This window comes from Cinclus cinclus, chromosome 3 (assembly GCF_963662255.1).
Source record: "Cinclus cinclus chromosome 3, bCinCin1.1, whole genome shotgun sequence".
Lineage (NCBI taxonomy): Eukaryota > Metazoa > Chordata > Aves > Passeriformes > Cinclidae > Cinclus > Cinclus cinclus.
This window is the reverse complement of record NC_085048.1, coordinates 26,075,565-26,102,389: the sequence shown is the minus strand read 5'-3', so window position 1 is coordinate 26,102,389 and position 26,825 is coordinate 26,075,565. Positions and strand designations below refer to the sequence as shown.

At 37.6% G+C, this 26,825-nt stretch overlaps 1 protein-coding gene across 1 annotated transcript in view; it reads left to right on the top strand.

Annotated features, from left to right (window-relative positions):
* EYS (eyes shut homolog) overlaps positions 1-26,825 on the top strand; it is a 706,383-nt gene that overhangs the window by 649,323 nt on the left and 30,235 nt on the right. The window contains exons 41-44 of the mRNA XM_062489770.1: positions 4,692-4,864; positions 16,140-16,322; positions 21,413-21,579; positions 21,771-21,915. Of these exons, the coding sequence (XP_062345754.1) occupies positions 4,692-4,864; positions 16,140-16,322; positions 21,413-21,579; positions 21,771-21,915 (668 nt within the window). The remainder of the gene's footprint in view (positions 1-4,691; positions 4,865-16,139; positions 16,323-21,412; positions 21,580-21,770; positions 21,916-26,825) is intronic.

The following is a 26,825-nucleotide window of genomic DNA, read 5'->3' as shown; positions in this document are numbered from 1 at the left end:
ATTGTACTCCCACTTTAAGGATGGAAAAAAGCACAGGAATATAGAAAATTATACTCTCCTTTCGACAAACACAACATGGTGTCAATAGCATTCAGACAATATCTGTGACACATTGTAAAGAGAGATATTTTCTTTCAAAAACAGAATTGATTTAAGTCAATGTTGGGAGTTGGTTCTTTCCCTTTTTCCCTCTGTGGAATTTTCCCCATTGTCATGCTAAGATACCTGTTGACTGGGCCCTGGTGACAAGAGGGAAGGGGGAAGGGAAGAGGGAAACCCCGCGAGAGTCAAACAGCCAAAAAAGAAGATGAAAAGCATTGGCTCAGCCCATTTTGCTGCAAAATGCAGACAAAAAAAAAAAAAAAAAAAAAAAAAAAAAAATCGCCTCCTTGGTCCCACCCTCACCATCTTAGCACCAGGAGCCATCCTCACTGCTGTTGGACCCTGCACTGCTCCCTTCTCGCTTTAACCTGCCACCATCCAGCACTCTGCTGAGCACTGTAAACGGACACCATAAACAAAAAAGTCTCTCCATCTCTCTCTCCCCCTGGGACAGCGCTGCCATCACCCCCAGCCCTCCTGCGGCTCTGCGGGACCCGCCCGCCCCCAGCACCGGGAACTGCAGCTCAGGGAAAAGGTGCCTGCAGCCAAAAAACACTGGGACTGAGTTACTGTTCTGTTTGTGGGTAATTTCATAGCTGGTGTTGGTTTTGTTTGTCTTGTTAAATATATTAGTAAAATACTGTTATTCCTATCCCCATATCTTTGCCTAAAAGCTCACTTAATTCCAAAATTATAATAATTTGTAAAAAAAAGTTCAGTTCAAAAAAAGACTTCTGCCTTTCTTAACAAATACCTGTCTTTCAAACTACGACAGTCAAAAGCAGGGTTTTAACAGCTGTTTAAGTACATCTGTGACTGGATTACTAATGTATTAAAATCCAGTCTCCTCTGTATTGTGCAATATTTAAAATAAATAAATTACTGCAATCTGTGTTGGCATACCAAAGCTGTCAACCTTATAGAAAATTGATTTCATTAAATCAGGTCACTGATGTAACAGTGATCCAAGGAGAGAAATTGTATTACTGAATTACCAATGCCATGTTATATCATGCAAATATTTCTTGGTGACATTCTTTCCAATATAATATCTAAACGAAAGATCAAAGGAATATTTTAACATGGGAAATGATAATACAAAATATGTCCCTTACCATTTCAAAGGATTATAAGTGTGTCAGGGAATAGTTCATTTTCCCTTCACTTCTTGCCCTATATCATAAGCCTGGAGACTTGAGGTGATGGTGCTCTAGATATACTCTTATTGTCTCTTTTACTCCTTTTCTACACTATTTCTGTCTTTCCTCCCATTTTCTCTCACTGCTTATGTCTTTCTTCCTTCATATGATTATGAATAGTTGGGTTGTTAGGGTTTTTTTTCTCTATTTACTCCTGGAGTTTATCAGTGTTCTACTGTAAAATCTGGAGGGAATTTTTTTGGTATGCAACATATACCATAGCTGCATGATTTTCTTTTGATGGCTTATAAATCTGCATCCATATTAGTAGGTAATGTAGTTCAATAGGCATAGATTTGCAGGTCAAATCAATTAGTGCTGAGGACCCAACATCCCCATTATTCATGTTCCAAGAAGCTTTCACTCACACTAGACCTGGTTGGGGTCTGAATGCCAAGTCCATGCAGCTGAAGCAACCTAAGGTGTGAGACTCTTCTGGTGCAGGTTCATCAGAAAGAAATTCAGTTCATATACTCAGGACACAAAATGTGGAACAAGGCATTTCAACAGGGGATAGCCAGGAGATTTTCTGAAAACATGCTCTGGATCTGAACTCAAATGCTAATATGGTCATAAAACACATTCCAGCAAAACATTCCAAACTTGTTCTGCAGCTTCAAAATTCTGGTATTTTCCTTGTTTTTCACTTTCTTCAGCTCATGTTCATAATTATCCAATAGGTTTTTCTTGGAGTCATTCACAGGTGTACAGCAGAGGCAAAAGATATTACTGATTTTCTTCCCCCTTTCATTTGTTTCTTGCATTTATTAAGGGCAAAGACCATAATGAAATTGTGAAATGTACCTGGGAGAAGTTCTTGGTCATTCAAGCATTATGTGCATCTTGCATCTGAGATTGATTCAGTAGAATATGGGAGATCTTGCCCTTCTCTTAACCTAGTACAGTTACAGCGTTCTTTGAAAGAGAATAAGTTATTTGGGGCTTTGTATACTAATTATTGTGAAATTGATGTGATATTTTTCTTTCTCTGTAGCTAGCTGTTATATTTTCAAGCTTTATATTACTTTGTAGAACTTTTTAAAAACTGTTTTCTTTGCAATATCAGGAATCACTGTTATTTGTTATTAGACTGTTACAGCACCAATAGCAAAATGTCATAACATTGCTCATTTTGTTAACCATAAACAGCTCAATTTTTTTATGGAAACTGCAATTTTAATCTTCCCCACAACAGCCAAAGTAAGACTATAAAAAGAAATGGCCAGTGTTTGCATATACAAGTCATTAAAAGAATGTATGAAATTTTTTTCTTCAAAGGTGAAGGCTAAAGCCAGCGTCTTACGGCATTCAGCAGCGATTGTAACTTTTTGTTGTGTCCCCTACCCAGTTGTTGTTGGGCAGGGGAAAGTTCCAAGGTTTGTGAGTGTTGGCCTTTCAGGCACTCAGCTTCATGGTTTCTCACACAAACCTGTAGTTTCCAGCCAGCATAAAAAGACCAGGAGAGCAGCTCAGACTTTTCCCACAGGCTTTATTATCATCCGTGAAGGGGTCAGGCTACAAATCCAAAGATGGGGGACCACACATGTACTTTTATAGGGTTTGGGGTGATCACAAGTAAACCAATGAAAAACAGGGTTAACACATTTTGGCCAACTACATTATCTTTCTTTGTTTGGGACAACCAATTATAAAGAACCAAACCTAACCAATAATATTCTAAAAAGATAAGAAGAAGAGGTTGCATTTTTCTAACATGAGTCATTCTAAACAAGTAGTTTTTCTTATCTCAAAGGAGGTTCCAGGGGGCTGTCACGGGACTAATTGCAGAGGGATTCATCTCCTCTACAAGCGATGATCTGCCTTTTCTTCTACAAACAAACCAAAATACATTTGATAACTAAAAATCATCCCCAACAGTTGTAGACTTCCAGGAATAATTCAGCTCGTTGATGCTTTTTTAAAGTAGTTGAACTGTGTAGTGTTGATATTAAAACCTCTGAAAACAGGATTCTCAATGCTGCACAAATGAAAGCAATCCAGTAGCTCATTTAGATTCTTCTCCTGCTGTCTGCAGCAGATCTATAAATAGAATAGGCTACACACAGAAGTGTATTATTGCAGCTGATAGCAATTTTCTTTTGCAAAGATGTCTGGAGGCATTATTCATGAGATTCATTCTGGTAGACTCTCAAGCTGAGATCCTCACTCCCCAGCTCTGCAGGTGGCCAGTTTAGGAACACACTAATCAACTCCTATGAGCAAGGATTGTCACAAGACTTTCTTATTTCCCTCTTTTAAAAAATACAGGCAGTCTTTCAGCTCCAGATATTTTTCCTTTAACCTGATTGCATAGATATTACAAGCAGATAATGAATTTTTTAGAAATCACACATATTTGAAATTTTATCAGTGCTCATCCTAATGATTACACTATTATTGGAAAACCTTTGATATAACATGCACCATGTCTTCTTCATTCATACCCACAGGTACATGTGACCTTTTCAAGTAAAAGGTAGACATGTTTCTGGTCAAACTGAGGATGTACATGGATACTGGGCAATCACATGGACTGACCTATCTAGCTGTCATCTATTTTTAGCCATAATATAAGGGAAAAATCAAATAAGAACTTTTGTGAAATTATATTTATAATAAGTGATGGATGGGAACGTCTTGCACTCTGTTGTTTTCCTATCTGTTTTTCATTTTTCAGCCATATCTGTCACTGTGCTGTCTTTGAATGCTATAAAAAAAAATTGGTACAACCAGAATATGTACATTTCTAAACATCAGTTTTGTTTACCCTCAAGACTGCTTACAACTTATTTTTATCCTTGCCTGTTCTAATATTCTTTCTGTGACTGAGAACATAAGTTATATGGTAGCAGGGATATTACCTGTTTATTCTGTTTCAAGTTCAATACAATCACTACTGCAAGTGTTCATATTTCAGGATTTTTTGCATCCTACTGTATACATACAAGCTGTATGCAGTGCCTAAATATACAAATATACAAATGATGCTTCGATTTGCAAAATAAACTAGTAACTTTCATTTTATATTCTCACATACTTTCATTTTCTCAGACGTAATAGAAGACATATTTTCCTGTAGCAGTTATTTTGACTACGCTATGAAAGCAGCAGCACAAACAACTAGTAAGACCTTAGAAAAGTCACATATCTCACCAGCAAAACAAAGAAAAATTAAAATATTATATTAAACCCAACAGAAACTGTCATCTCAAGTCACCAATAAGGCATGCTGGCATGTCTAATGCCATGAACACTAGTAAAAAACAAAGAGATCTATTACAACCATAAGTCAATGCCACAGATTTTCTCTAAGTGTAAATCCTTTTCTGCTTGTTCTGAGTGCATTTTGGTACTTACACTTTTTTGTTTGTTTTAATTGAAATTTGTCAGTGATGAAGAAAATTGGTATTGTGAATGCCCTAAACTCTTCACTGGAAAACTCTGCCAGTTTGCCACTTGTGATGAAAATCCGTGTGGAAACGGTGCTACGTGTTTTCCAAAGTCCAGGCGACATGCTGTTTGCTTGTGTCCATATGGAAGGTCTGGCATCCTCTGCAGTGATGGTAAGAAACATTTTCTTCACACATTGGTCATAGTTTCTATCATTCATAGAAGCTGTGGTAAGAAACACGTCAAATGTTTTGAAGGTAAAACACTGAAAGTCACCACCTCCCCTCCTAAAAACACAGCCCAAAATCCAATCACATGCAAAGAATGGCTAAGCTGATCACCCTTTCCATGTGTTGTTTCATTAAAGTTCCAGTCAGAGAAAGGTAGACAGAGTGATCAAAGAAGCTTTATACAGAGGAGATGGGAAATACCAGGTGGCATCTGATGTTTTAGTAGATCGCCTGGAGAAAAATTGGGAGATTCAAGCAAGAGCTCCTATAGAGAAATTGATTTCTCCTGTAGTTTGATTTTTCCTCTGCCTATAGAGAAGCATTGCTTTGTACATTTTGCATATTAAAGGTGTGTATAAAGAATAGTTTCTGGATTACAAAAATACCACCTTGTGCCATAATTTGATTAATTTTTCAGGTCAAAAAGAAGGACAATTTAAAATTTACTAAGTCCTTTGCTATGAAACAGGAGACAGGATGAAGTGAAAATAATAAAGCAAAGGAAATAGATCACTTTGACTAACATTGCCAAAGGAAGGACTTTTATTCCTTGAGCATTGATTATAATGATTGCTTTAGGTCAGAAATTCCTGTGTGTGAACATATAAGGTATTCTTTCCCCTAACAGTGAATGCAGCAAGAAGTAATGATTGAAAAATCCACATATAGAAAATAATCACTGGTTCTGAGCTTATTTAGTGGTGCACATGACATGCCTTTTCAAATAAATGTTAAACAGTGATCAAGTTGTTTTTCTGTCATATCATATACATATTTAAGTCTTATTAAAATTTTGATCTCCAAAATTTTCAGCAGATGAACATTTATGTTTTATCTGTTTTCATCTAACCATGGTACTTGATAGCAAATAGAAGAGGTGAGTATATGAAACATGTGATAATTTCTTGGTAACCTTTCCTAGTTTACAGTAGCAGTACACTGGGACTTCATTTGCTGCATCTCTAGTCATCCCAGCTGCATCTCTTTGTTCCTTCTCTGTTCCACTACATCCTCTTTAAAATGAGAGTCCAGAGCTGATTTCAGATGCTATATTCAAGGTGTAATAATGCCACTGCTTTATACAGTGATGTTTGACATTTTTCTGTTTTACTCTCTGTCCTTTCTTAACCAATTCATTCATTCTATTTTCTTTTATGAGTACATTGACATATTCATGAAAGTGCTTATTAAAATTTCCAACCCCTCTTCCTTTGAAAGCTGATGGTGAGGTCAGAGCCCACTGTTTTGTATTTAAGGCTAGGACTGTTTCTGTAATCTACCCCAATTTACATTTGTCAACACTGAGTATCATCTAATGTTTTTTTTCCTGTAGTTGTTCAGTGTGGCTCTTCCTCAACTCTTTTTATTTAATTGTCTCTAAATCGAGAGGCTACATAAAAATTGAGAGCCTAACTTGAGTGCCTAAAATGAGATAAAGTACAGAAATTATATAATACAGAAAGGGAAAACTGTCTGGATCATCACTATAAGCAAGCAAAACATTCAGCTTTGCACAACAGAGTATAAATCTAAGGTAATTAGCTGACAACATAAGAAACTATCATTGAAATATGAAAAATAATTTTATTGAACTGTAACTTAACAATTTAGAAGGAATAGAAATAAACTAAGCACAGACAGAAGTCTTAAAATGAGTTGCAAGAGGGCCCTTTATTATATTTTCTGAAACAAAGAAGGGGCAAAGAGAGCCACAATACAGTGGAGACATATCCATGTATCCTTATGGATTGCCCTAGTAGCATCAAGGCCATACTTTTAGGAGATATTTGAAGATAATGATATCTTGCCTAATTAAAATGGTAGAACAATTTAAATTATGTTAGGTGCAGAAGGCAAACTTAATTGTTTACTATGACAAAATGTGTGTCCCAGATAGTAAATTTACTAGAAAGAAATGGTCCATAAAAATTAAGGCATAGAAGCACACATTTTAAATGAATCGTCTTTTGTTTAAAATACACAATAATATTGTCTCTACTATTCAGATTATAACCTAATGTTTGCTACTTTGTGTCTGAAACACTGAAGAAAAGCTGTTTATCAAAATGTTTATCAAATAATATTGGTCTTCATCAACATGGAACAAGTGAGATGTCACAGTGATTATCTGATAAAATAAATATAACTAATGTACCAAATAGAAATGCAATTTCATGCCAGCTTGGCTGCTTCTACCAATAGATATTACTTGCAAAAGCCAAAGTAAGGATAAATAAAAATGTGGACAGAGCCATAAATGAGCACACAAATACAGACCTTCCCCATATCAGAGTTCCAATTGCCATTTGTTAAGGGTTGGAAGTCATACTAAGAACAACAGCAGTGTATGCATGGAAAAGTTATAATAAAACTATTGTCACTATTAAATGATAAAAATAGGAAAAAACTGAGAAAAACCAAATTGCTTGACATGACAACTTAAAATTCATCATTTTATATGAAATGCATAACATTCAAAAAGTGAAGAAAATTAAAGGGCGATTGTAAATCTGACAAGTGAGGCGAAAATGTAAGGACAGGTAGTAACTTCTGCTAGACAAACCTATATAAATATGGAGAAAAATATTCAAGGTCTGGAACTAACAAGGACTTTTCTTACATTTCTGAATCAGATGGAGCATACTGCAATCTAAGAAGGCTGGTAATAATGGCTCTGAGTTTATTTGTTACGCTACACTTGTTTCATACATCAATAAAAAGCTTCCAAAAGCATGGCCCTTTTTCCAAATATACCTAACAAGATGCATTATCTTTCACTACACATCTTTCTTGCTTTTATCACTAGATGATCATGTTATTTTGACTGCAAGTTGACCGTTATACATTGAACTGTCTCTGAAGAACCTACACAGCTACAGCATAATGGGCCAAGGAGAGGGGGGATGATAATACATAACAGAAGAGTACACACCCTGTTGATCAGGTAGAGGACATGGCCAGACAAGCATTCTGATCTTTTTACATGTGACTGGCCCTTTTTGTATCCCTCTATTTTCCACACTTGTTCCTCCCCAAACCACCTAATTTCCTCTTTTAGACACCTGTAGGTCCCATGCTAGTCCAAAATGCGCTTCACCTACATCCCATAATGTGTCCCATACCTTATGGCAGTTACACTCCTCTGTCCAAAAGGTGATCCAGTGTTCATGGACCCCTTTTGGGGTGTGTCACACCTTGACATTAGGGCTGAAGGTATCCTGGCAGCCCTGGGAGGGATCTGGACAAGGTGTTCCTTCCTCTGAATCCTTAATTTGGCTCCTGTCTGCCACTGTGCTCTGTGCTCCTCTGGGATTGTGGAGATGGACCTGTGATGGGCTGGTGGCTCCTGCGATAGGGGTGGGACTTGACTGATGATCTACAGAGTTAAATGCCACCTTGACTTCCAGCTTGGCTGGGGTGTGGGGTGGAGGGGAGGAGAACATCGTCAATATGCAACACTTTAGGATAGAGACTGTGTCTACAAGGGCAGAATGACTAATTCCCCCGAGTGCCTTTGCTGCAGACAAAGGAATCTATACCATTTAAACTGAGTCCAGTTATTGAGCTCTGGCTTTTCAACAGATTTGTGTGAAAGCAGCCAGCATGCAAGCCCTTCCTCTGATACATTTCCTTTCACATTTAAATTAAAGTTCCTTGCATTTTGTTTTTTTGCAGACCATAAATCTCCTCCAGTGTTTATTATCACAGAGTTGATTAGAATTGTTAAATTGCTACCATCTCTGCAATCAGCCCCTCTTTTTTGTTTTGGTTTTGGTTGGTTTTTTTTATTATTATTTTTGTTTGGGTTTTTTTGTTTGTTTTTATTTTTGTTGGTTTTGTTTGTTTGTTTTTTGTTTGTTTTTTGTTTACATTTCTATCTAAGCACAGAATGGAGGCATTTCCTGGTTTGTACAGGAGATTGATACAGCCTGTAAAATATAAGATCAGTGCAAGAAATTTTGACATATAAGATGCAGAAATCTTAAATAGTAAATACCATTGTATCATTGTACTGCAGAATTGTAATGGCCTCCTAAATGCAGGTGAAGCAGGAATAGTTCATTCACCAGGACTGGAAATGTACCCCTGGTGTTGTTGGTAGTTATATGTTGCACAAGAAACAAGGCTCTTCTGGAAACTGTTGGTCATAGCATGAGGCCTTTTGTTAAGCCAAGAATCAAGAGCAAGCACTTTGTAAGTACAAATGTAGATTTTAAGGGAGAAGGATTTCAAAGGCATGTGCATTGCTAAAATGAGTAATTTTGTCCTTTCCAGTGTTTTAGACCAAACTTCAGTGCTTTAGTTTCACACATGTTCACATATGTGACAATATGAAGCAAAGTCCTAACTGTGACACTGTACTTAGCAAACACACCCTGAAAAGGGTCATTCACAGCACACATTCACAGCAATACGTAAGGAACTTCCTTGAAACATTTCTGAGCAACACTTCTGGTAATGTTTCACAGTCCAAAGATTTCCAGCAGGATTTTGTGGGATTTATTCCCCCATGTATAAAATTAATTTCAAAGTGTTGAAGTGGGAATAGTCACTTGCTTCAAGTTCTGTAGAGTGAAAATCAGCCTGCAGGCGAATTGTTTCTGTGCAGCTATGTTTGGCACACAATGTCACCTTCAGAGTTGTTTGGGGCTGCAGACTGAGTTGTGCAGCTCGGTGACAGCAGATGCCCAAAGGGAATTTCCTCTGCTAAAAAAAAAACAACCCTGCATTGTAAGGTTCCTGGTCAGTGATAAAAGACCTTGGGGAATGCTGATCAGGGTTGCTCTTCTTACTGTTTAAGAGAATTTATTTTCTGGGTCATTTTGTTTTCACTGGGCCTTAATTTCCCCCATCCCTCCGATGTGAGGAATGTCATAAAAATTGTAAAAAACACATATAGACATACTCACACACTATTAATGTCACTGATGCACTAGCAGCTTTTTGGAACCATATTTTCATGTCTGAGCAGTGAAATCACTTTTATTATTTCAAATTTCAGTTCCCAAAGTATAACTCTGATGACTCCGTGATCACTCATGCCACAAGACAGATAAAAGGAATCTATGAGTCCTGGAGGTGGGGAGGGAAAGTCATACACCTGAATGACCCATTAAATGGATCACTCACTCCTGATACAACAGTCTTCCAGACATCAGGAGCATTTTACTACCACCTTGAACCCTCAGCTGGCACTGCACCACCCTGCACCTCTAGCACCCCTTAGCTTTTCCTCCTTGGATTTCCCAGAGTTTCCAGCAAGAAAAGTGGGTTTAACCGCGTTTTACCCTGCGGGTCGTGGTTAAGAACATGGTGAGGCAGCTGTCCCCCTCCAGCCTGTGGAGACCCACAGTGGAGAAGATATCCACCTGCAGGCATGGAGGACCCCAGGCTGTGATCCCATGGGAAGCCTGTGCTGTAGCAGCGTGTGGCAGGACCTGTGGACCCATGAAGAGAAGAGCCCACACTGGAGCAGTGTGATGGCAGGTCTTGTGACCTGTGGGAAACCCACATGTGAAGAGCTGTAGCCCCGTGGAAAGGACTCATGTTGGAGAAGTTAATGAAGGACTTCTCCCATGGGAGGGACCCCACACTGGAAGGGAGGAAGAGTATGAATAGTTCTTTCACTGAGGAGGAGGGAGTGGCAGAGGCCTCATCCACAGCCCCATCACCCTGTGCCAGTCAGGGGGATGAGGCAGGGAATTCAAAAGTGAAGGTGAGCCCAGGAAGAAGGAAAGGGAGGAGGCAAATATTTTAAGAACTGGTTTTATTTCTCATTATCCTGCTCTAATTTGAATGACAATTTTTTCCCCAAGTCAAGACTGTTTTGTCCATGACAGTAACTGGTTGTCATGGGATGAGCACAGACAAGCCCTACCTTAACCTCAGAATTCAGCAGAAGCTTAAATTTAGGGAATTGTTCTGGCCTACAAGTTCTAATGATGGCAAAACAGATCTATTTATAAAAATGAATTGTTTATTAAACAGACAATAGATAAGAGATTAAAAATCTTAATCAGAATTACTTACTGCACAGTATACAACTAAAGAACTACTAGTACATTACATCATAACATATAACAATGCACTATATCCAATGCTATAGCTATATTAAAGCTAGCAAAAAGTTAGTATTGATTAGGAGTAGAATGTAATTTACCACTGAAATTATGATAATGTGCTCAGATTCCCTCACTTAATCCCTGGGGAATAATGGTGAAGCATCCCTATTCATGGGAGAAACTCCACACATTGCAGTTCTGTAGCCTGGAGTCTTCATCTCTTTCTATCCCTTTAATCTATCTTGGTTTTTGCAATGTATTTTAAAGCTGTGGTCCAAGATGTATTGCCAGTCAATGCTGAAGGAACATTAATTTTAACTTGTAACAGAAAATTCAAATATAACAAAATCATTATTATCTTTTTTTCTTTGTCACTTTATTCTCTTCACTTTGTTAATATGTTTTTCAAACTATAGTTGATTTTTTTAACTCCCATTTTTTGTGCTCAGCTCCAATGGGATGTGCAATGTTAGGGGAGTAAGTAGTCAACCATATTGATACATTTATATAATGGGATAATTTGTCATTATTTGTTTGTGAGTCAATGGGACATATCATGTGTTATTACTTGTTCAATACTGGGAATGCAGAAAAGCAGAATGATGAATGACATAGAACTGACAGACACAGGACAAGATCAAGGACAAAAAGTTGATAAAAGACTTCAGTACTCTGTCAGAGTAATGTGTATTTTAGTCACAGTGTTAATTTGGAGTGAGTGAACAAGGCTCATAATCAAAGACATTGGGACACATCTCTGATCTTTACCACTTCTGACTGTGCAATGCAAGAGTAAGAGTAGAAATCAGTTGGATGATGTCCAGACTGGAAAAGAAAAATAACCCAGTGAGGTTATCTGTGCCCTCTGCTAATTCAACCAGCCTCAAATATTTTATAAATACTGTTTAGAAGGACTGTGCTCAGAAGAGAAGATTATGCAATGTTTTCCAGTCTTGGCTCCATAGCTTTGTAATGAAGAGTTAGAGAACAAAAAGAAAAGGCAGAGCTATTTTGTTTCACACGGTTTTGCCAATTACTTTATTTTTCATACAGGGTTTTGGGGTTTTTTTCCAGTATTTAAGTTAAAAATATGTATGAGTGTGGCAAACTAGTCTGCATTGAAATAAAACTAGTGGAGGTCATTGCTGAAATGCATCTCAAACACTGATGCATATTTACTGATGATCTTTCATTTTTTTAATGTGATTGGGTAAAAGATCTCTTGACAAACAATACTTGGTGTGGAGAAGAAACATGATTAAAAATGTGGCATAAAATATGCAAGTAGCAGTTCAGAGACAGATAAAATATGGAATAGCTGCCAAGCTAGATAGATTGAGTTAGCCAGAAATATAAGCTTTTAGCTCAGTACTAATTAACGTTTCTAAATGCATTTTAGTCTCCAGTGACTGGCATAAGGGAGGACTATTTGCAAACACCTATTGCATGTGCCTACCTGCTAAGGATAGGGTGGTTAATTAGATACTGCATCTGATTCCTACTAGGCGTAAGAAACTTCTTCAGTACAGTGGAGAAAACTGTGAATAAGTAAATCAATATAGTGTATAATGGTTTCCATTAGAAGTGCCTATGGTACTCCTTTTGCCTTAAAAAGTATTATTCCCCTTCAGGACTACATGCCTGATGGATGTACAGCTCTATATGGTGCTCATGCACCATTTCACTTTGGATCCAAACAGTGTGTATGCACAGGGAAAGGCCAGCATGGAGGGGAGCAGGGCTGGTTAACAGCAGCAGGGCAGCTGGTTAAAAAGTGCAGGTAGTGTCCTTGCAAATCAGCAACAGATAAGGACAGTCCAACCAGAGAATCTGAAATTTCCTACGTCTGTTTGTGGGTCTGAATTGCTCCTATGGAAGAATGTGCCCTGCTTCCTGCCAGCATCCTGTAAAGCTACTATTACATAAGTCTTTGTTTGTCCAGATGTTAAGTTTAGCCCACTGTTAGTGATATACTGGATTTACTGTTATTTTTACTTGGGTAATTATGTCACTGATTTGTGTTGCTGTGTTGTTACCCTTGGACAAGTTGTTGATCCCATAACTTATTGGATGGTGGTGTCCCTTACCACCTATGGAACCTAAGAAAGGCAGGGATGTCTTAAGGCCCTATAGTGCTGAGATATTTTGGAATGTACTTCATGGTCCCAACAACAGGCACAGTTAAAACTAGATTAAAAGATCATAAAAAGCTGAGAGGAGATGCTTAAGTAGTCAAAGATGGACATTACTCAAGAAAATTGGGTCTTGTCAGGTGCTCTGAGAATGGCTGTGCTCAGATATCCAGGAGCACAGAATGTTTAGTGACTGTGTTCTGGCCTGGAGGAGAGAGCTCTGTATTCTGTTCTTTCATACTCTTCAGACTGTGCTCAATTTTGTGTAAATTATTTCGTTTCCGAGTGTCCTAGGGTTACTAGTCTTTTAAAAAAGAAAATAAGTGTTTCCTTGACTTCACAGAGAATGGGTTCAAAATTTCTTAAGCATTTAGCTTCTATGGCAATGAAGACCAGAGACACAGAACATGCAGAATGAGAAGTGGTTTCAGGATACAGAGCAGAAAGACTTCAGCCCACCTATCTTTAGAAGTCTGAAATACTTTACTCTGACTTACAAGCCAATGCTACCTTTTTACTTGGTGGGGTGAAATAAGCATTTTAGAATATTCTTCAGCTATCCTGTATAAGGAAGGTGTTTTATATGAAATAATATGCTAATTTTTCTTGGTTTCTCTACTGACATAAAATGCAACATTAGGTGGTCAGCTGCTGCATAGACATCTATGTCATAGATGATAGAATTATAGAATGCTTTGGCTTAGAAGGGACTTTAAAGGTCGTTCTGTTCCAACCTTATGCCATGGTCAGGGACACTTTCCACTAGACCAGGTGGCTCAGAGCCCCATCCAGCCTAAGGAACCCACAGCCTCTCTGGCCAGCCTATTGCAGGGCCTTGTCACCTTCACAGTAAAGACTTTCTTCCTAATGTCTAATCTAAACTACTCTCCTTCATCTTAAGGCCATCCCTCTTGTCCTATCCCTACAGGCCCTTGTGAGAAGTCCTTCTCCAGCTTTTTGTAAGCCCTCCTTAGGTACTAGAAGGCTGCTACAAGGTCTTTCCAGAGCTGTCTCTTCTCCAGGCTGAACAGCCCCAGCTCTCTCACACTCTCCCATGTCTTCATAGGAAATGTGTTACAGCCCTGGAGCCCTTAGTGGCCTCCTCTGGACTTGTTCCAAACAGGTCTGTGGCTTTCTTGCGTTGGATGCCCTTTGTCAATCTTTAAACCAGCTTTATATGTAATACTGGAAGGAGAAAGTAAAAAGGCAAAAAAAATAACTCCCCACTTAGAATGCTCCAAGGAAACAGCTGAGACAATGGCATACCTCATGCTGGGGATATAGAGTTATTCTTGTTGGGAATAACTTGTCAGGAATAGACTCCTCAGTCGTCTCTGCCAGCAAATCAAATTACCTAGCTCTGTGAAGGTACATGAGAGAATTTGCTGTTCCCATTATAAATCAAAGCAGGAAAAGACAATAAACACAAAGGAACCCTTTAGTTTAAAATCTTCTTGTCTCCTAAATATTTTGTGGTTTATTAAATAAACATAAACACACGAACAAAAAGGATTTGGGGGTGGGGAGAAAGTAAAAAAAGGAAAGAATATTTTGCATCAAAGGAGCTGTCTGTGGTCATATTTTCCTGAGTTAGCAAAAATACAGAATTTGAGACTCCTTCAGTCGTATTTAAGTAATCTAAGATTCCCTTATGGGTGGATTAAAACTAACATCAGATTTAAATATGGGGGAGTAGCGCTTTGCCTCCAATGCAGTCCATGACTCACAGAGGTCTGAGGCTTGAGGTTGTGTTCAGTCAGACTCATTTCCATTGTCCTTCTAATTAGGACAAAGCCATTGTTTCATATGGAAAGTTCCTGGCTCCCATTTAAGATCAAGAGAAAGGCATAATGTGCCACGTGTGTGGAGTAGTGCTTAATGCACAGAACAGTGCACTCTGTCCTGCTGCAAACTCCAGGTCTGTGCTAGAAAAGGTTTACCATGCCTGTGTCTGCGCCTTCTCTCAGATGCAGGTACCAAGGCAGTATCTCCCACATCAGTGCCAACATGGCAGGTTTCCCAGGCTGCAAATTTAGAAACAGAATCCACAATCTAGAGGTGGTGAGGACATTTTCACAATTATCTGTTATTGTTTCTCCCACCCTGTAAACATTTAGGATTTTAGATGTACTTAGGCTAATATAGATTTACTCATATTCTAATTCTTTACTAGAGTTTCCCCATGTGGTTTGTGCGTGGTGCAACTCTGTGCTCCTTCCTCCCCCAATCCCTCTTGCTGCCTTCATCAATAAAGCTGTATCCAGTGCCATTTGGTGTACAGGTTGGTTGGAGGTAACTGCTCAAATCTTTTAAATCTAGTCCCATACCCAGTCTTTCAGGATTAAGCTGTCATTCCTCTTTCTCTTGTTTTTACTGAGCTATATTGTCAATACAAGCATTACGTGATCTCTGAGCATCAGCTCCTGGAACTGACTACAGCAGTCTGGCCACTGGGTGCCAGCCCTAGGGGCCATGAGGGTACTTAGCACCAGCTCTGTGTTTTCTGTACAGACATGCATAGACTTGATTTTCTTTGTAATTCATGTAGATCCTACTCACTGTGCTGCAAATTCATACTTCTACGATGCTTCTTTTTCTTAATTTCTCTACCTGGGAAGAATTACTATTCTATAACCTCATCTGCACATCCTTATACTCACTTTCACTCAAATGCCTGTCAGATATGGCAATTCTTTTAACAGGAAAGTTTCTTTCTGTATTTTCTTTTGTCTAAGTCTTGAGTAAATATTACAGTGTACTTTTATTTGTGGCAATGTTACCTAGAATCCAGGAGATGGCAGTAGTTGACAATAATTCATTTTTTTAAAATTAGCCTGTTTACAAAAGCTGAAAAATAAGTGTTTGTCCTCAGAGGAGAGCCAAACTATATCTGGATGTATGTAAAATATTACAACATATCAAATTATTAGTTTTATTTATAAGCTTTTAAGTGTTGAATCAGACTAGAAAGTAGATACATGAACATATTGCCCTAACACTGAATTTATTCTTTTTTTAATCCAGCTATTAATATTACTCAACCAAGTTTCAGTGGCACAGATGTCTTTGGCTATACCTCATTCCTAGCTTATTCTACAATCCCAAATATCACTTTCTACTATGAATTTCGCTTGAAATTTCAGTTGGCAAACCACCACTCAGCTTTACAAGATAACCTGATTTTTTTCACTGGGCAAAAGGGCCAAGGTAAGCTTTATTTATATCACTTATCCTTGCAAGCTTTCAAATACTTAGTGAACAAGTAGGATAAAAATATGCACATGTTTTTCTTGCTTCTATTTAAGATATAATGTCATTAGCGGGAAAATAATCTCTTCAAAACTGTATTTATTGTTTTGTAAAGACAGAGTAATCAATCAGGTTGTATAAATGTTTCTTTTTATTAAGGAGAAATATAATTTCTCCAGTAATTGAAGTCAACTGTTAATCTGAGGTAGTATATTTCTGAACACAATAAATGGAAACCAGAAGCTCAAGGTTTCCTCTTTTTTCAGTTGTCAACACAAATTATTGGTCTTTGAACTCTGTGTTATTTACATAAAATAGGAGACTCTCAACCCTGAGATCTCTCAATGCAAGTTAGCCCAAGCTAGTTACGAGTAAGTTGAGCTACAGTCCGTGCAGCAAAGCATTCAGCTTGGTCTGATTAACACAGCTGAGAAGCAGGTTATGTACATCCACTCAGAGTATTTGTACGAAGATTTTAACAATATTTAAGGTACCTCTCCACAGCACCCCTCTGTGGCAGGCTGCATGGCATCACCATGGCATGGGTAATACTACTTCTGTTCTGTCCATCTCAGCATTACTCCAAACAGAAGCCATAATGCTAATGAAAGCTGAGAAAAGTTTTATATAATTTGACGCAGACATAAAGCAGTCATGGATCATAGATACTTCATATGAAGCAAGTAACTTATTTTTATCTTAATCGTTCCTACAATTGGAGCATGACCTAACTTTTGGGTTTGGAGCTGTCCTATGGGATTGTTGAAGCCTAGGAGGGAGGTTGGGTGATGTGTCTTAGGTCTAAACCCGTCACAGTAGGAGAGTGATTTAGGTATGCTAGTAGAAGTCTCTACTATAGTAGATGTTTTACCATATCTGAAACACCACATGAGTTTTGCAGATATGGCCCTTGACCTACAGGAACCCTACACTTATGCTAAACAGTATCAGAAAATTAATGCTTCAGAAGGATGAAGGAGGGGAGGAATTATTATTTGCTGGTTTAATATACTGAACTCCCAAAATGCATTATTAAAAATCAGTTTTGGGGAGGCATTATGCCGTTACATATATTTCTAAAACAATTGCAGTATATCACAATATCACATCGGTAGGATACAAGGGATCCATCATTTGCTATGTTAATACATTTGATATTGTTTTTAGGTCTTCCTTTCTATGAAATTTCTTTACTTGAATTCCTATGCCCTCTGAGGCTTCTTCCTCTTTCTCCCTGTGGCAGACTTCCAGGAGTCAGACTGTTAGTGTGTTGCAGTGCAAACTAAAACTTGTTAGTGTACAACAGCTCAGCAGTGTATCTATCTATGATATAATTAAGTCTGCTACTCTTCATTTGAGAAGATCCTGTCAAATTTAGTTAGTGCAGCTCAGCTGATCAACTGTACTTTAGTGTGCCATGAGACCCCGGTACTTAATTTATCAGGTTTATTACCCAAATTAGCCTAACACAAACCAGTATTAAACACTCTGAATGGGTTTAAACTCAAAACTTAGCTCTGCTTCTATCTGTGTGGAAATCAGAATTTGCAAAGTTTTTTCTCAAACTTCAGCAAAAGACATGGTAAAAGCTGGTTGATCCTGCTAACTGAACTACATTTATTTTATTTTATCTGCATCCAGGTAGAACTCTCATCATGACACATTTTATTCCTGTGACAGCCATCATTCACTCCCAGGCAGCTTTTCCTTTCACTCTCTAATTATTAATTTTTGTGGGTGAACAAAATATTGTCTTTCTTTTGTGGGTGGCTGAGCAGAAATGGTGCACAGAGTTGAAATTACTTAAAACTTTTCCATCTAATCACTCATAAAACAGCATTCAAAAGCCAATATCTGCATCATTAATGTTTTATAAGAAGCTCTGTTGTAATATGAACACAACGAAATCATTAGAACATTCTTTTCAATGACAAGAATGAACCACCACATTCAGATATGTTTCTGCAGCCTTGGGAACTGAATTTCAAGCACCTGTTTGAAACATTTCCAATTGTAGGAAATGTAACCAAACAAAAATGATAGCAGTTAATTCACTATCTTTATTCAAGATGGAGAAAATGCAAATATGAAATGTAGAACAATGATATGAAATAATCTAATTCTTTTTCAGTTACAATAATCAAGACAGACCACAAAAAATGTTTAAACATAAAATATGAATTGCATTAAAATTTGTCTCAAAAAGTCCTGCCTGCAGGGTGTATCTTGTACTGTCAGAAGTCATTGTGGAATGTCAGTCTTTGAATCATATTTGGCTGAAATGAGTTTTTTTAAAAAAAAATAAAGTCTTACTGGTGTCATTTTTATTAATGAGAATACTAGCATTCTAAGCTTATTATGCAGTTGTCAGGCAGAAACCTGGCTTTTTATTCCTTTGCATATTATTTGTGAATGTGTGTGAACACTGCAATGCAGCAGCCAGGCATTTCTGCATCCCCATGTGGAACCATGGGTAGGCAGCAGTGCACCTGCCAAGGGCAAGACTCAAACACAGAACAATGAGGTGATGCTAAAACGCTCTTGGCAATTTGCAGTTTCCTCCTTAGTTCAAATGGCTGGGAGACTGAGCACTTCACATTGTAACTACCAGAAAGTGAGTGTCACTTATTTCACAAAGAAGATGCTCTTGTTTTCACAATTTACCAAGTGTTGAACGATAGCACTCTCAATAGGAGAAGCATGAGGGTTTCACAGCCAGTGATACTCCAGTAAGGAAGTATTTTTTAATACTTAATTTGCATTTTCCCCTTTCTCTATTTCATCCCATTTCTTGTAGTTAACATTCTCTTGCAGCACCCTCTCTGATTCCCCTCCAGTGTTGTTTCTGCCCAAAGCAGGCGCATCAATTTCATAGCTAACCTCTTGTGAGTTACTATGAAATTCTGTCCCAATACATAGCTAAAGTTAAAAGCTGTCTCATTTATGCAGATTATTAACATTATTTCATTCTGCCCCAACCCTGACAGAGCTCAAGGCCAGGTTGGATAGGACCTTGAGCAACTTGATCTAGTCAATGGTATCACTGCCTATGGCAGTGGGTGTTGGGACCAGATAATCTTTATGGTCCTGTCCAACCTCTCAGCAATCTATGATTCTATAATTATCTTCACTATCAAGTCAATTTTTCAGAGTGCTGACACTGTTGCATTTCTTTAATATACTTTAATATACTTTAATTCTGAAAAAGCATTTTAAAAAATCGGAAACCGTTTTAAATAAGTTTGTCTTTATTGTGCTTCCCCTAGTTTTTCTGGTCAAGTAACACAAATACATTGCTGAAAATAGAAACTTTAGTACAGGTTTTTTAAAAATAATTGGACGTCATTCACTGGTAATGTGCCAGTGTAACTGTAAGCAATGGGATTTCATTCCATTATGAATAAATCATGAATAAATCATTGTAATGAAAAATGAATAGTGTTTGTGTTCTGGATGTAGCTGCACACATTCTACAGAGGCAGTGGATTTATTTTCTTTAGAATAAGGATTTACTTTTCTTTTTCTATAAATTCCTATTGCATCAGAATAGTAACTCTATAGAAAAAAAAAAAACAAACTTCTGTATAGAAAAAGCACAGTAGACCGCAGATTCATTTCCAGAATATAAGATAAGGGGAATATGGCAGTTTGTGAAGCAGCTGTGTGCAGAGCTTCAGTGGGAGGATAATATAATTAGCATTGTGTCCTGGGGAAAACCCCATTTTATCTTTTGCAAATGAAGAAAATTTCAGGGACAAGGGGCATCAAAACACACACTTGAAATGAGGGTCACCATGTGACAGTGGAGGAATAAATTGGAAAAGACCTTCCCTGAAACAAATAAGAAACAAGACAGCTTTATGAAAACAGAAGAAAATAACAAATATAATACAGTGTACAGGCATGAAATTGAGCACCGAATTGCTTGAATTCACAAGAGAATTGTAAAAAGAAATGGATGGCTTTGAATTTGAATTCAGGATATCCTAAGGCACCAGTGAGATCATTCTTCACTTTCACCATTGTTTGTATCCTGGTTCTTTTACCATACACAAAGTAAGGTTGGGGTTAAAAAGAAACAAGTTGATCAGGTTTTTCTCTAAACAATGGCATTTCCTCTCTTGACTGAATTAGGAGATTGAATGCTCTTTAAAGATGCCTGTATAAAAATGTGTTTATTTGGATGACCAGGAATAGGTCCAGGCATTGAACTCTTACTCATGGGCTTTATGTCAGACTTAAAAGCCTTCAAATTAGATTTTACACTATAGTTACTACAAGCATAAATAACACTTAAAGCATGCAGGCCTAAGTGTAAAGAAATTATTTACTGCAAACTGGCAAATCAATCAGTTCTAACCTGAAAGCTAAGAAGGCTTAAAGAATTAAAGCACTTGGCTGACCAAGGGAATTCCATCAATGAACATCCTACAGCTGCCTTAATCAGGGACAGGTGCAATAAAGTCTCCAGGTGCTATTGAGTCAAGGGCAGCTGAAGGAGCTTGATAGAAGCTTCTAGAGCTTCTTCAGAGCCATGTCCTTGTTATGTCCCTTGCCTCAGATCAGCAAGGGCTCTCTGGGTTTGAGGCTCTTGAAGTACCTATAAAGAAAACTGAAAACATCCTGGAATAGGAATAAAACAGGGCCTATTCTTGTGTGCAAAATGGAATTTTAACTTTTTTTTTTAAATTTTAGAGAAAGTTGAAAATTTATTCTTGTTCTAGGGGGAAGGAACAGCAGTGACTGCTAAATCCACCAGGGCTGATAGGTTTTGTGGATATCACTCACTTAACTGTAGTATGAAAAAGTCTTCTGTCAAAAATCCTATAAATGTTCAAAATCTCTGCAGTTTCTATTTTAAATACACAAGAATACTGGAAATAATCTTACCATTTAAACAGAGACTATTTGAAATATATAGTAAACTCATAAGATTCCTCGCTAAAATTTTGCTAAAATGCTAATTTCTCACTGGATTTAGAGTATATTTTAAACACTGGTGTTCATTAATCCTGGAATAAGTAGCTATCCCTTTTTTGTCTTTTCAGGTCTAAATGGAGATGATTTCTTGGAGTTAGGCCTCCGAAATGGGAGAGTGGTATATAGCTACAATTTAGGTTCTGGCACAGCAACAATCATTAGCAAACCACTCGATCTGACACTCAATGTTCATATCATCCATCTTGGCAGAAATCTCCAGAAAGGCTGGCTGAAGGTAAAAAAATAATGCCTTTAGAAGGCTAGAAGAATAGCTTTTAAAGTGTTCTCTGTGTTTTCTCACATTTTGAGTGGAAAATTTAATTTTTTGTGTGCTTCTCTATGAAGCTGGGAGGATTTTCTTCACTACTAGATCCTAAATAAAGGAAAATCCCTTTGTTGTAACAAGTATTAATGTTTCATTGAAAGGTGGATGATCAGAAGAATAAAACTGTCACTTCCCCTGGGAGGCTGGTTGGACTCAATGTCTTCAGTCAGTTTTATTTAGGAGGTTATCGTGAGTATACTCCAGAACTCCTACCAAAGGGACACAGATTTAAGAATGGTTTTCAAGGTAAAGATTACACCTTTTTCAATTCCTTTTAGTCCATGCATCAGATTGTATATCTTTCTTTCACAGGCAACTAAAACAATCTCTGTCTTATAAGGAAACAAACTAGAATCTCCTTGGCTGCATTTCCTGTGGCTTTTTCATCATTGCACTACAATAACTATGAAACACGATGCAAAGAGGCTCTGCTAAGTAATTTTAATATTTTCTCTCTGTGCTGAAGTGGAAGTTTGCCACTGTAATGTTTGCCATGTAATCTCTTCTTATGTGTCCCTGTTCTACAGCATCACCTCAAAAGGACTTCCTTTCTCTACGTAGTTTAGATTCTTCTCCCACTGTGCCTGACAGTGCTAGTTTGGGTAATAGCTTTCATACTGAAAACTTCTTTCTGAAAGAAAGCTGATTTTTTTTTTTTTTTCTGGCATTCTGATCTAGGTCTCAGGACAGGACTTAGCTAATTCCTTTTGTAAATATTTATCAAGCAGATAATAATTTTTACCTCAAAACTGATGTTGAAGCTTTATTAATCCGTTTTCAACTTCTACTACATCAGCAGTGAAACAAAGGACTTGCTAGTAACACTTTATTTTTGTTCTTTACTTCCAAAGAAACAATGTTCTTGATATTTGCAAGGTAAAATTTCAATTCAAGCCCTGGAATGCCTTTCAAATGAAAACATTTTGCAATAGGAAAACAGAGTTTGAGTTCTCAGTTATGAAACTAAGGGTACATTATGAAAGACAAGCATAGCAATAAAGCTCATTTTCATACACTAAAACACTGCATTTCCACAAGGACCACATAACTGCTTTGTTTCCAGCCATTACCTCACTTTTTGTTTTTACGCTGAAATTTCTTCAAATTCAATTTCATATCAAATAGTGAACTTCTCACTCAGAATGTCTCATGAATTAACATCTCATCTGTCTCTGTCTTTTCAGGAAGCAGGGATTGTATAGTTATGCCTTTCCTAGCCTCTTAGTAACTTGCATATTATAAAACATAATGTCTGTGACTGTTTTAATGGGGTGAATATCTGAAGTACTTTTGGCTTTTTTATAGATATGCTAATGTTAGGAGTGACCAACAGGAATCTCTGGTGCTTTACTTTAACCACGAATATTTTGACTTGTCCAGGTTCCTCACGTTCCAAACATATTGTAATGACCAAATTTCTACAAATTCAGAATGAATAATCTTTAAAAAAAACCACAAAATTCATTTACTGTTAATTACCATACTATTTATTGATTTTTTCATGCTCTTTAAAAAGAAGTATAACTGCAAAATTTTGGTAGACATGTAGCATATAAACAGTTTTCTTTGTCCCTATCATTTACAGTATTAAGTCTATTATATTTGCTAATTCATTCCATGCTCCTGTTCCCAGCAGGAGCTTGTCTCTGTTCTCCAGAGCATAGTGACTTTCAAGGAAAATCTACACTTTCCTATGACCAATTTCCTCTGATGTTTTCTTATGTAGACAGCATCTTATTTGTTCTTCTAGCTCAGAAATGTCCCCAGTTTCAGTTCTCAGAATCATCAGGATTAGAAAGAAACCTCCATTGATTTTTTTTTTTCCGAAGTGGGAACTGCAATACCACTAGCAGAGAAGATTTTGAGCTATTTTACTTCAGCCAATCTGCAGCTGTAGGGATCTCACAGAAACTCTGGAAGTGACAGCCAAGATAAATTTATCTAGGACATAGTTGATTAAACCACTCAGACTTCTGGAACTCTGCTGTTGGCTCCTTTTAAAGACATGATTTATTAAAACCATTTTGCCTCTAATACCAGAGTGCACCTCTCCTTTGTAAGAAATCACTACTGGATGAAGAAACATTGAGACCAGCCTTACTGCTGCAGACTAAATGTCCCCAGTGTCAGTGTGCAATAATTTAGGATTTTTCACTCTGTACAGCTACAGTTTCAGACCATTTCCTCCCTGACCTGCATGCCTTTAGCACTTGTTAAAGTAATTTCCACAGAAGAATAGAAAACTGAAAACAAATGGTTTTACTTAATTGTCATTTAATAGTCAAAAGTTGTGGAATTTTTAATTTAGGAAATGTGTGAATCAGGACCTAGTGATTCTTTTGAAAGGCTGAAGGACGTTTGATGGTACTGTAAGCAATTTGCAAAATTTCATTCAGTCCCTATAAGAAGCTGGATGAACTGGTAAAGGTAGAGCTCAAGTGAAGCATTCAAGTTCATAAGGACTACGAGGCTCTTTGCACTTCATCTGTATTTGAGGTTCCTTGGGGGCTTACAGGAGCTTTTTGTAAATGGGATGGTTGGCTTAGTGTTCAGCCTTTTTTTCATTTCCTATAACAGTGTAATTAAGGGACCTTGAGAGTTTTCTGAGCATACTGCAGATGCTCTAAAAAGTAATATGTGAAGTTTAGGTAGCTGAAAGTCTTGTGGCCAAAAAGACTCAGCCTGGTCATTAATGGACAATCTGAAATGGGAGTATAAAACCAACTGACTCATGTTCAAAGGTCTGCACAACTCAGCACTATGACTCCCCTACACAAAATGAGACAGGGAATTATTTGGAAAAAGCTGGAAGTTACAGCTGATTTTCCAGCCCTTCCATCTCTGAAAGAGGCAGAGAGAAGTCTGGTGTCAGGGACAAAAGAGGGAGATGTTTCATGCTCTGTACTACCACAACTGCAGGATGCAGTGTCTAGCAATCGATGCAATTGATAGAGAGCCAGAGCTTGCATCTAGAAATAAGTGAGGAGCAGAGGAAGAGGAGCAACTGAGGTTCCTGTGGTCCTGTTCCTAAGCAAAATGAAGCATGGCTATAGAAGTAATCTGTTGTTTGACAGCAGATACTATTAAAAGGAGGGGTAAATAGGCTAAAGAAACTCTTACCACAAAGCTGAACTGCTGAAAGAGACACCTCTTCACAGAAATGATTTTGCAAAGTAAACAAAATTGCAGGTACTTAGGTCACTTTTTAAAAATTGAGTAAACCCAGAACACAGCTGAGTTCCAAACAGATACAAATACAGCCTTTCAGTCAAAGTAAGTTCATAATAAGCTAGAATACATTACAAGCCTGCCAGGGTTAAGACTATTTATCTTTATGTTCCTGCACCATCGATGCCACAGAAGGAAAGTGAGTTCTGAACTAGCTTTTAGTCAGTGCTGTATGATTCATACAAGCCCTCTGGTTGTTTGAGACACAGCTTCAAGCAGTGCTGAATAGTCACTGTTGGCGGCGTCTTTCAGATTAACTCCCCAACACCCCACTGCTCACAAACAGGAAAGAAAAACAGGAGGAAAGCAAAGCATTTAAGGATAGGTAGGATGCAAGAAATCTGTAAATTCAATACTGCATTCAGATAGAAAATATTTTATTGGTGCATCTGTTTCTGTCAGTTCTCTTGCTGCATTTTTAGTACATCTTCAAAAGGCCTGCTTTGTATACTGTTTTGTCAAATTAGCACCAAGTGCTCGCAAGTGGGTAAGGGAACCTAGCAAGAAATTGTGGGGGAAAAAAACTTTATATGATAAGGGTATCTCAGAAAAAATAAAGAAAAAGTAAAGCTGAACAGTGAAGTTATATATTTTAAGATAATCCCTCAAGTTTACTAAATCCATTGTCCGTGGCTCTTTAGTGGTTTATGAGATCTGCTTGACTGAGGTGAAAGCTATAAAATAAATTGATGGCAAAAAAGGTCAATAATAGAAAGGCCTAGATGTGGTCGAAGTTGTCACAATTCAGAAGATTGCAAACAAAAATTAGTATACCGTCTGTGAGCGTATGGTGTTGGTGTCTGATTTCAGTTTACTTACATAAAACTCAGATGTTCAGAATCTGCCAAGTTTAACTCACAAAGTTGGGAACTTTGAGTTCTTCTTGCAAACTTGGCTGTGTCAGGAAACCTCTCCATTATTCAGAATAGCTGGCAGTCTCCCATTAAAAGGGGCCCAGAACTGGCAGAGCAAAGGAAATTCAGGTCAGAAAGAAGGCACATTCATCAGCTGACCCCTCTGCAGAAGGTTGTGTAGTGCTAGTTACAACAGGCTCAAATTGCTTCTCTGACTCATTAAATAAAAGATTCAGTTGAACTTAGAAAGCTGGGCCAAAACACTCTTGTACCTATTACACGCCTTGTTTACCAGTGCTCAAGAACTGTTCCTAATCTAGATGGCACAGTAAAACTGTAGTTGGTACACTTAAACTAGTCATCAACACAAATGCCAGTTTATTTTCCATGATGACCTTAAAGTCCTCGGGAACTCACTGTGCTTTCCATTGTTTACACTGAGCTCTGGGCTGCTTTTGCTTAGCACTCCAGCAAGACCCAGGAGAACAGAACATGCTTTCTCTGCTACTGATAAAGAGATGAAACATTAGTTAGGATTTACCAAGCATCAGGCAGCCTAAAAAAACAACCCTGTATAAAGCAAACAAGCAATAATACAAAGATTGCAAATAGTCATAAAACTAGGTTATTTTAAAATTACTTACGAGTTTCTGAATTAACAGTTACATGTCAACATAGAGAGCTACAAAATGTGTGAAATATGCAAATAGCCTAAGAAAGCTACTTTCAATAACATCATGAAACTATGACTAAATTAGTTATCTTGCTGTAGATTTTACTTATATTTTGTTCCAAAAAATTATGGAACTATTAAAAAATCACATTGTGCATTCATTGGGTCTTTCAGATGCAAGTTTTTTGTGATTTCATTGAATAATGCAAAAACTCACATTAAGTCATGCTTTCAAAAGCAATGTAATGATTACTTCAATGATTACTTGCAATCTTCGTATAATAATCTTCCTTTCCCTCCTTCTAATATTAAGCAGAAAGCCTCTGGTATGCACTGCTGAACACCAACCCTTCTTGTGATTTCAGGCACTGTGGGAAATCGCTATGTTTCAGCTAAATTTT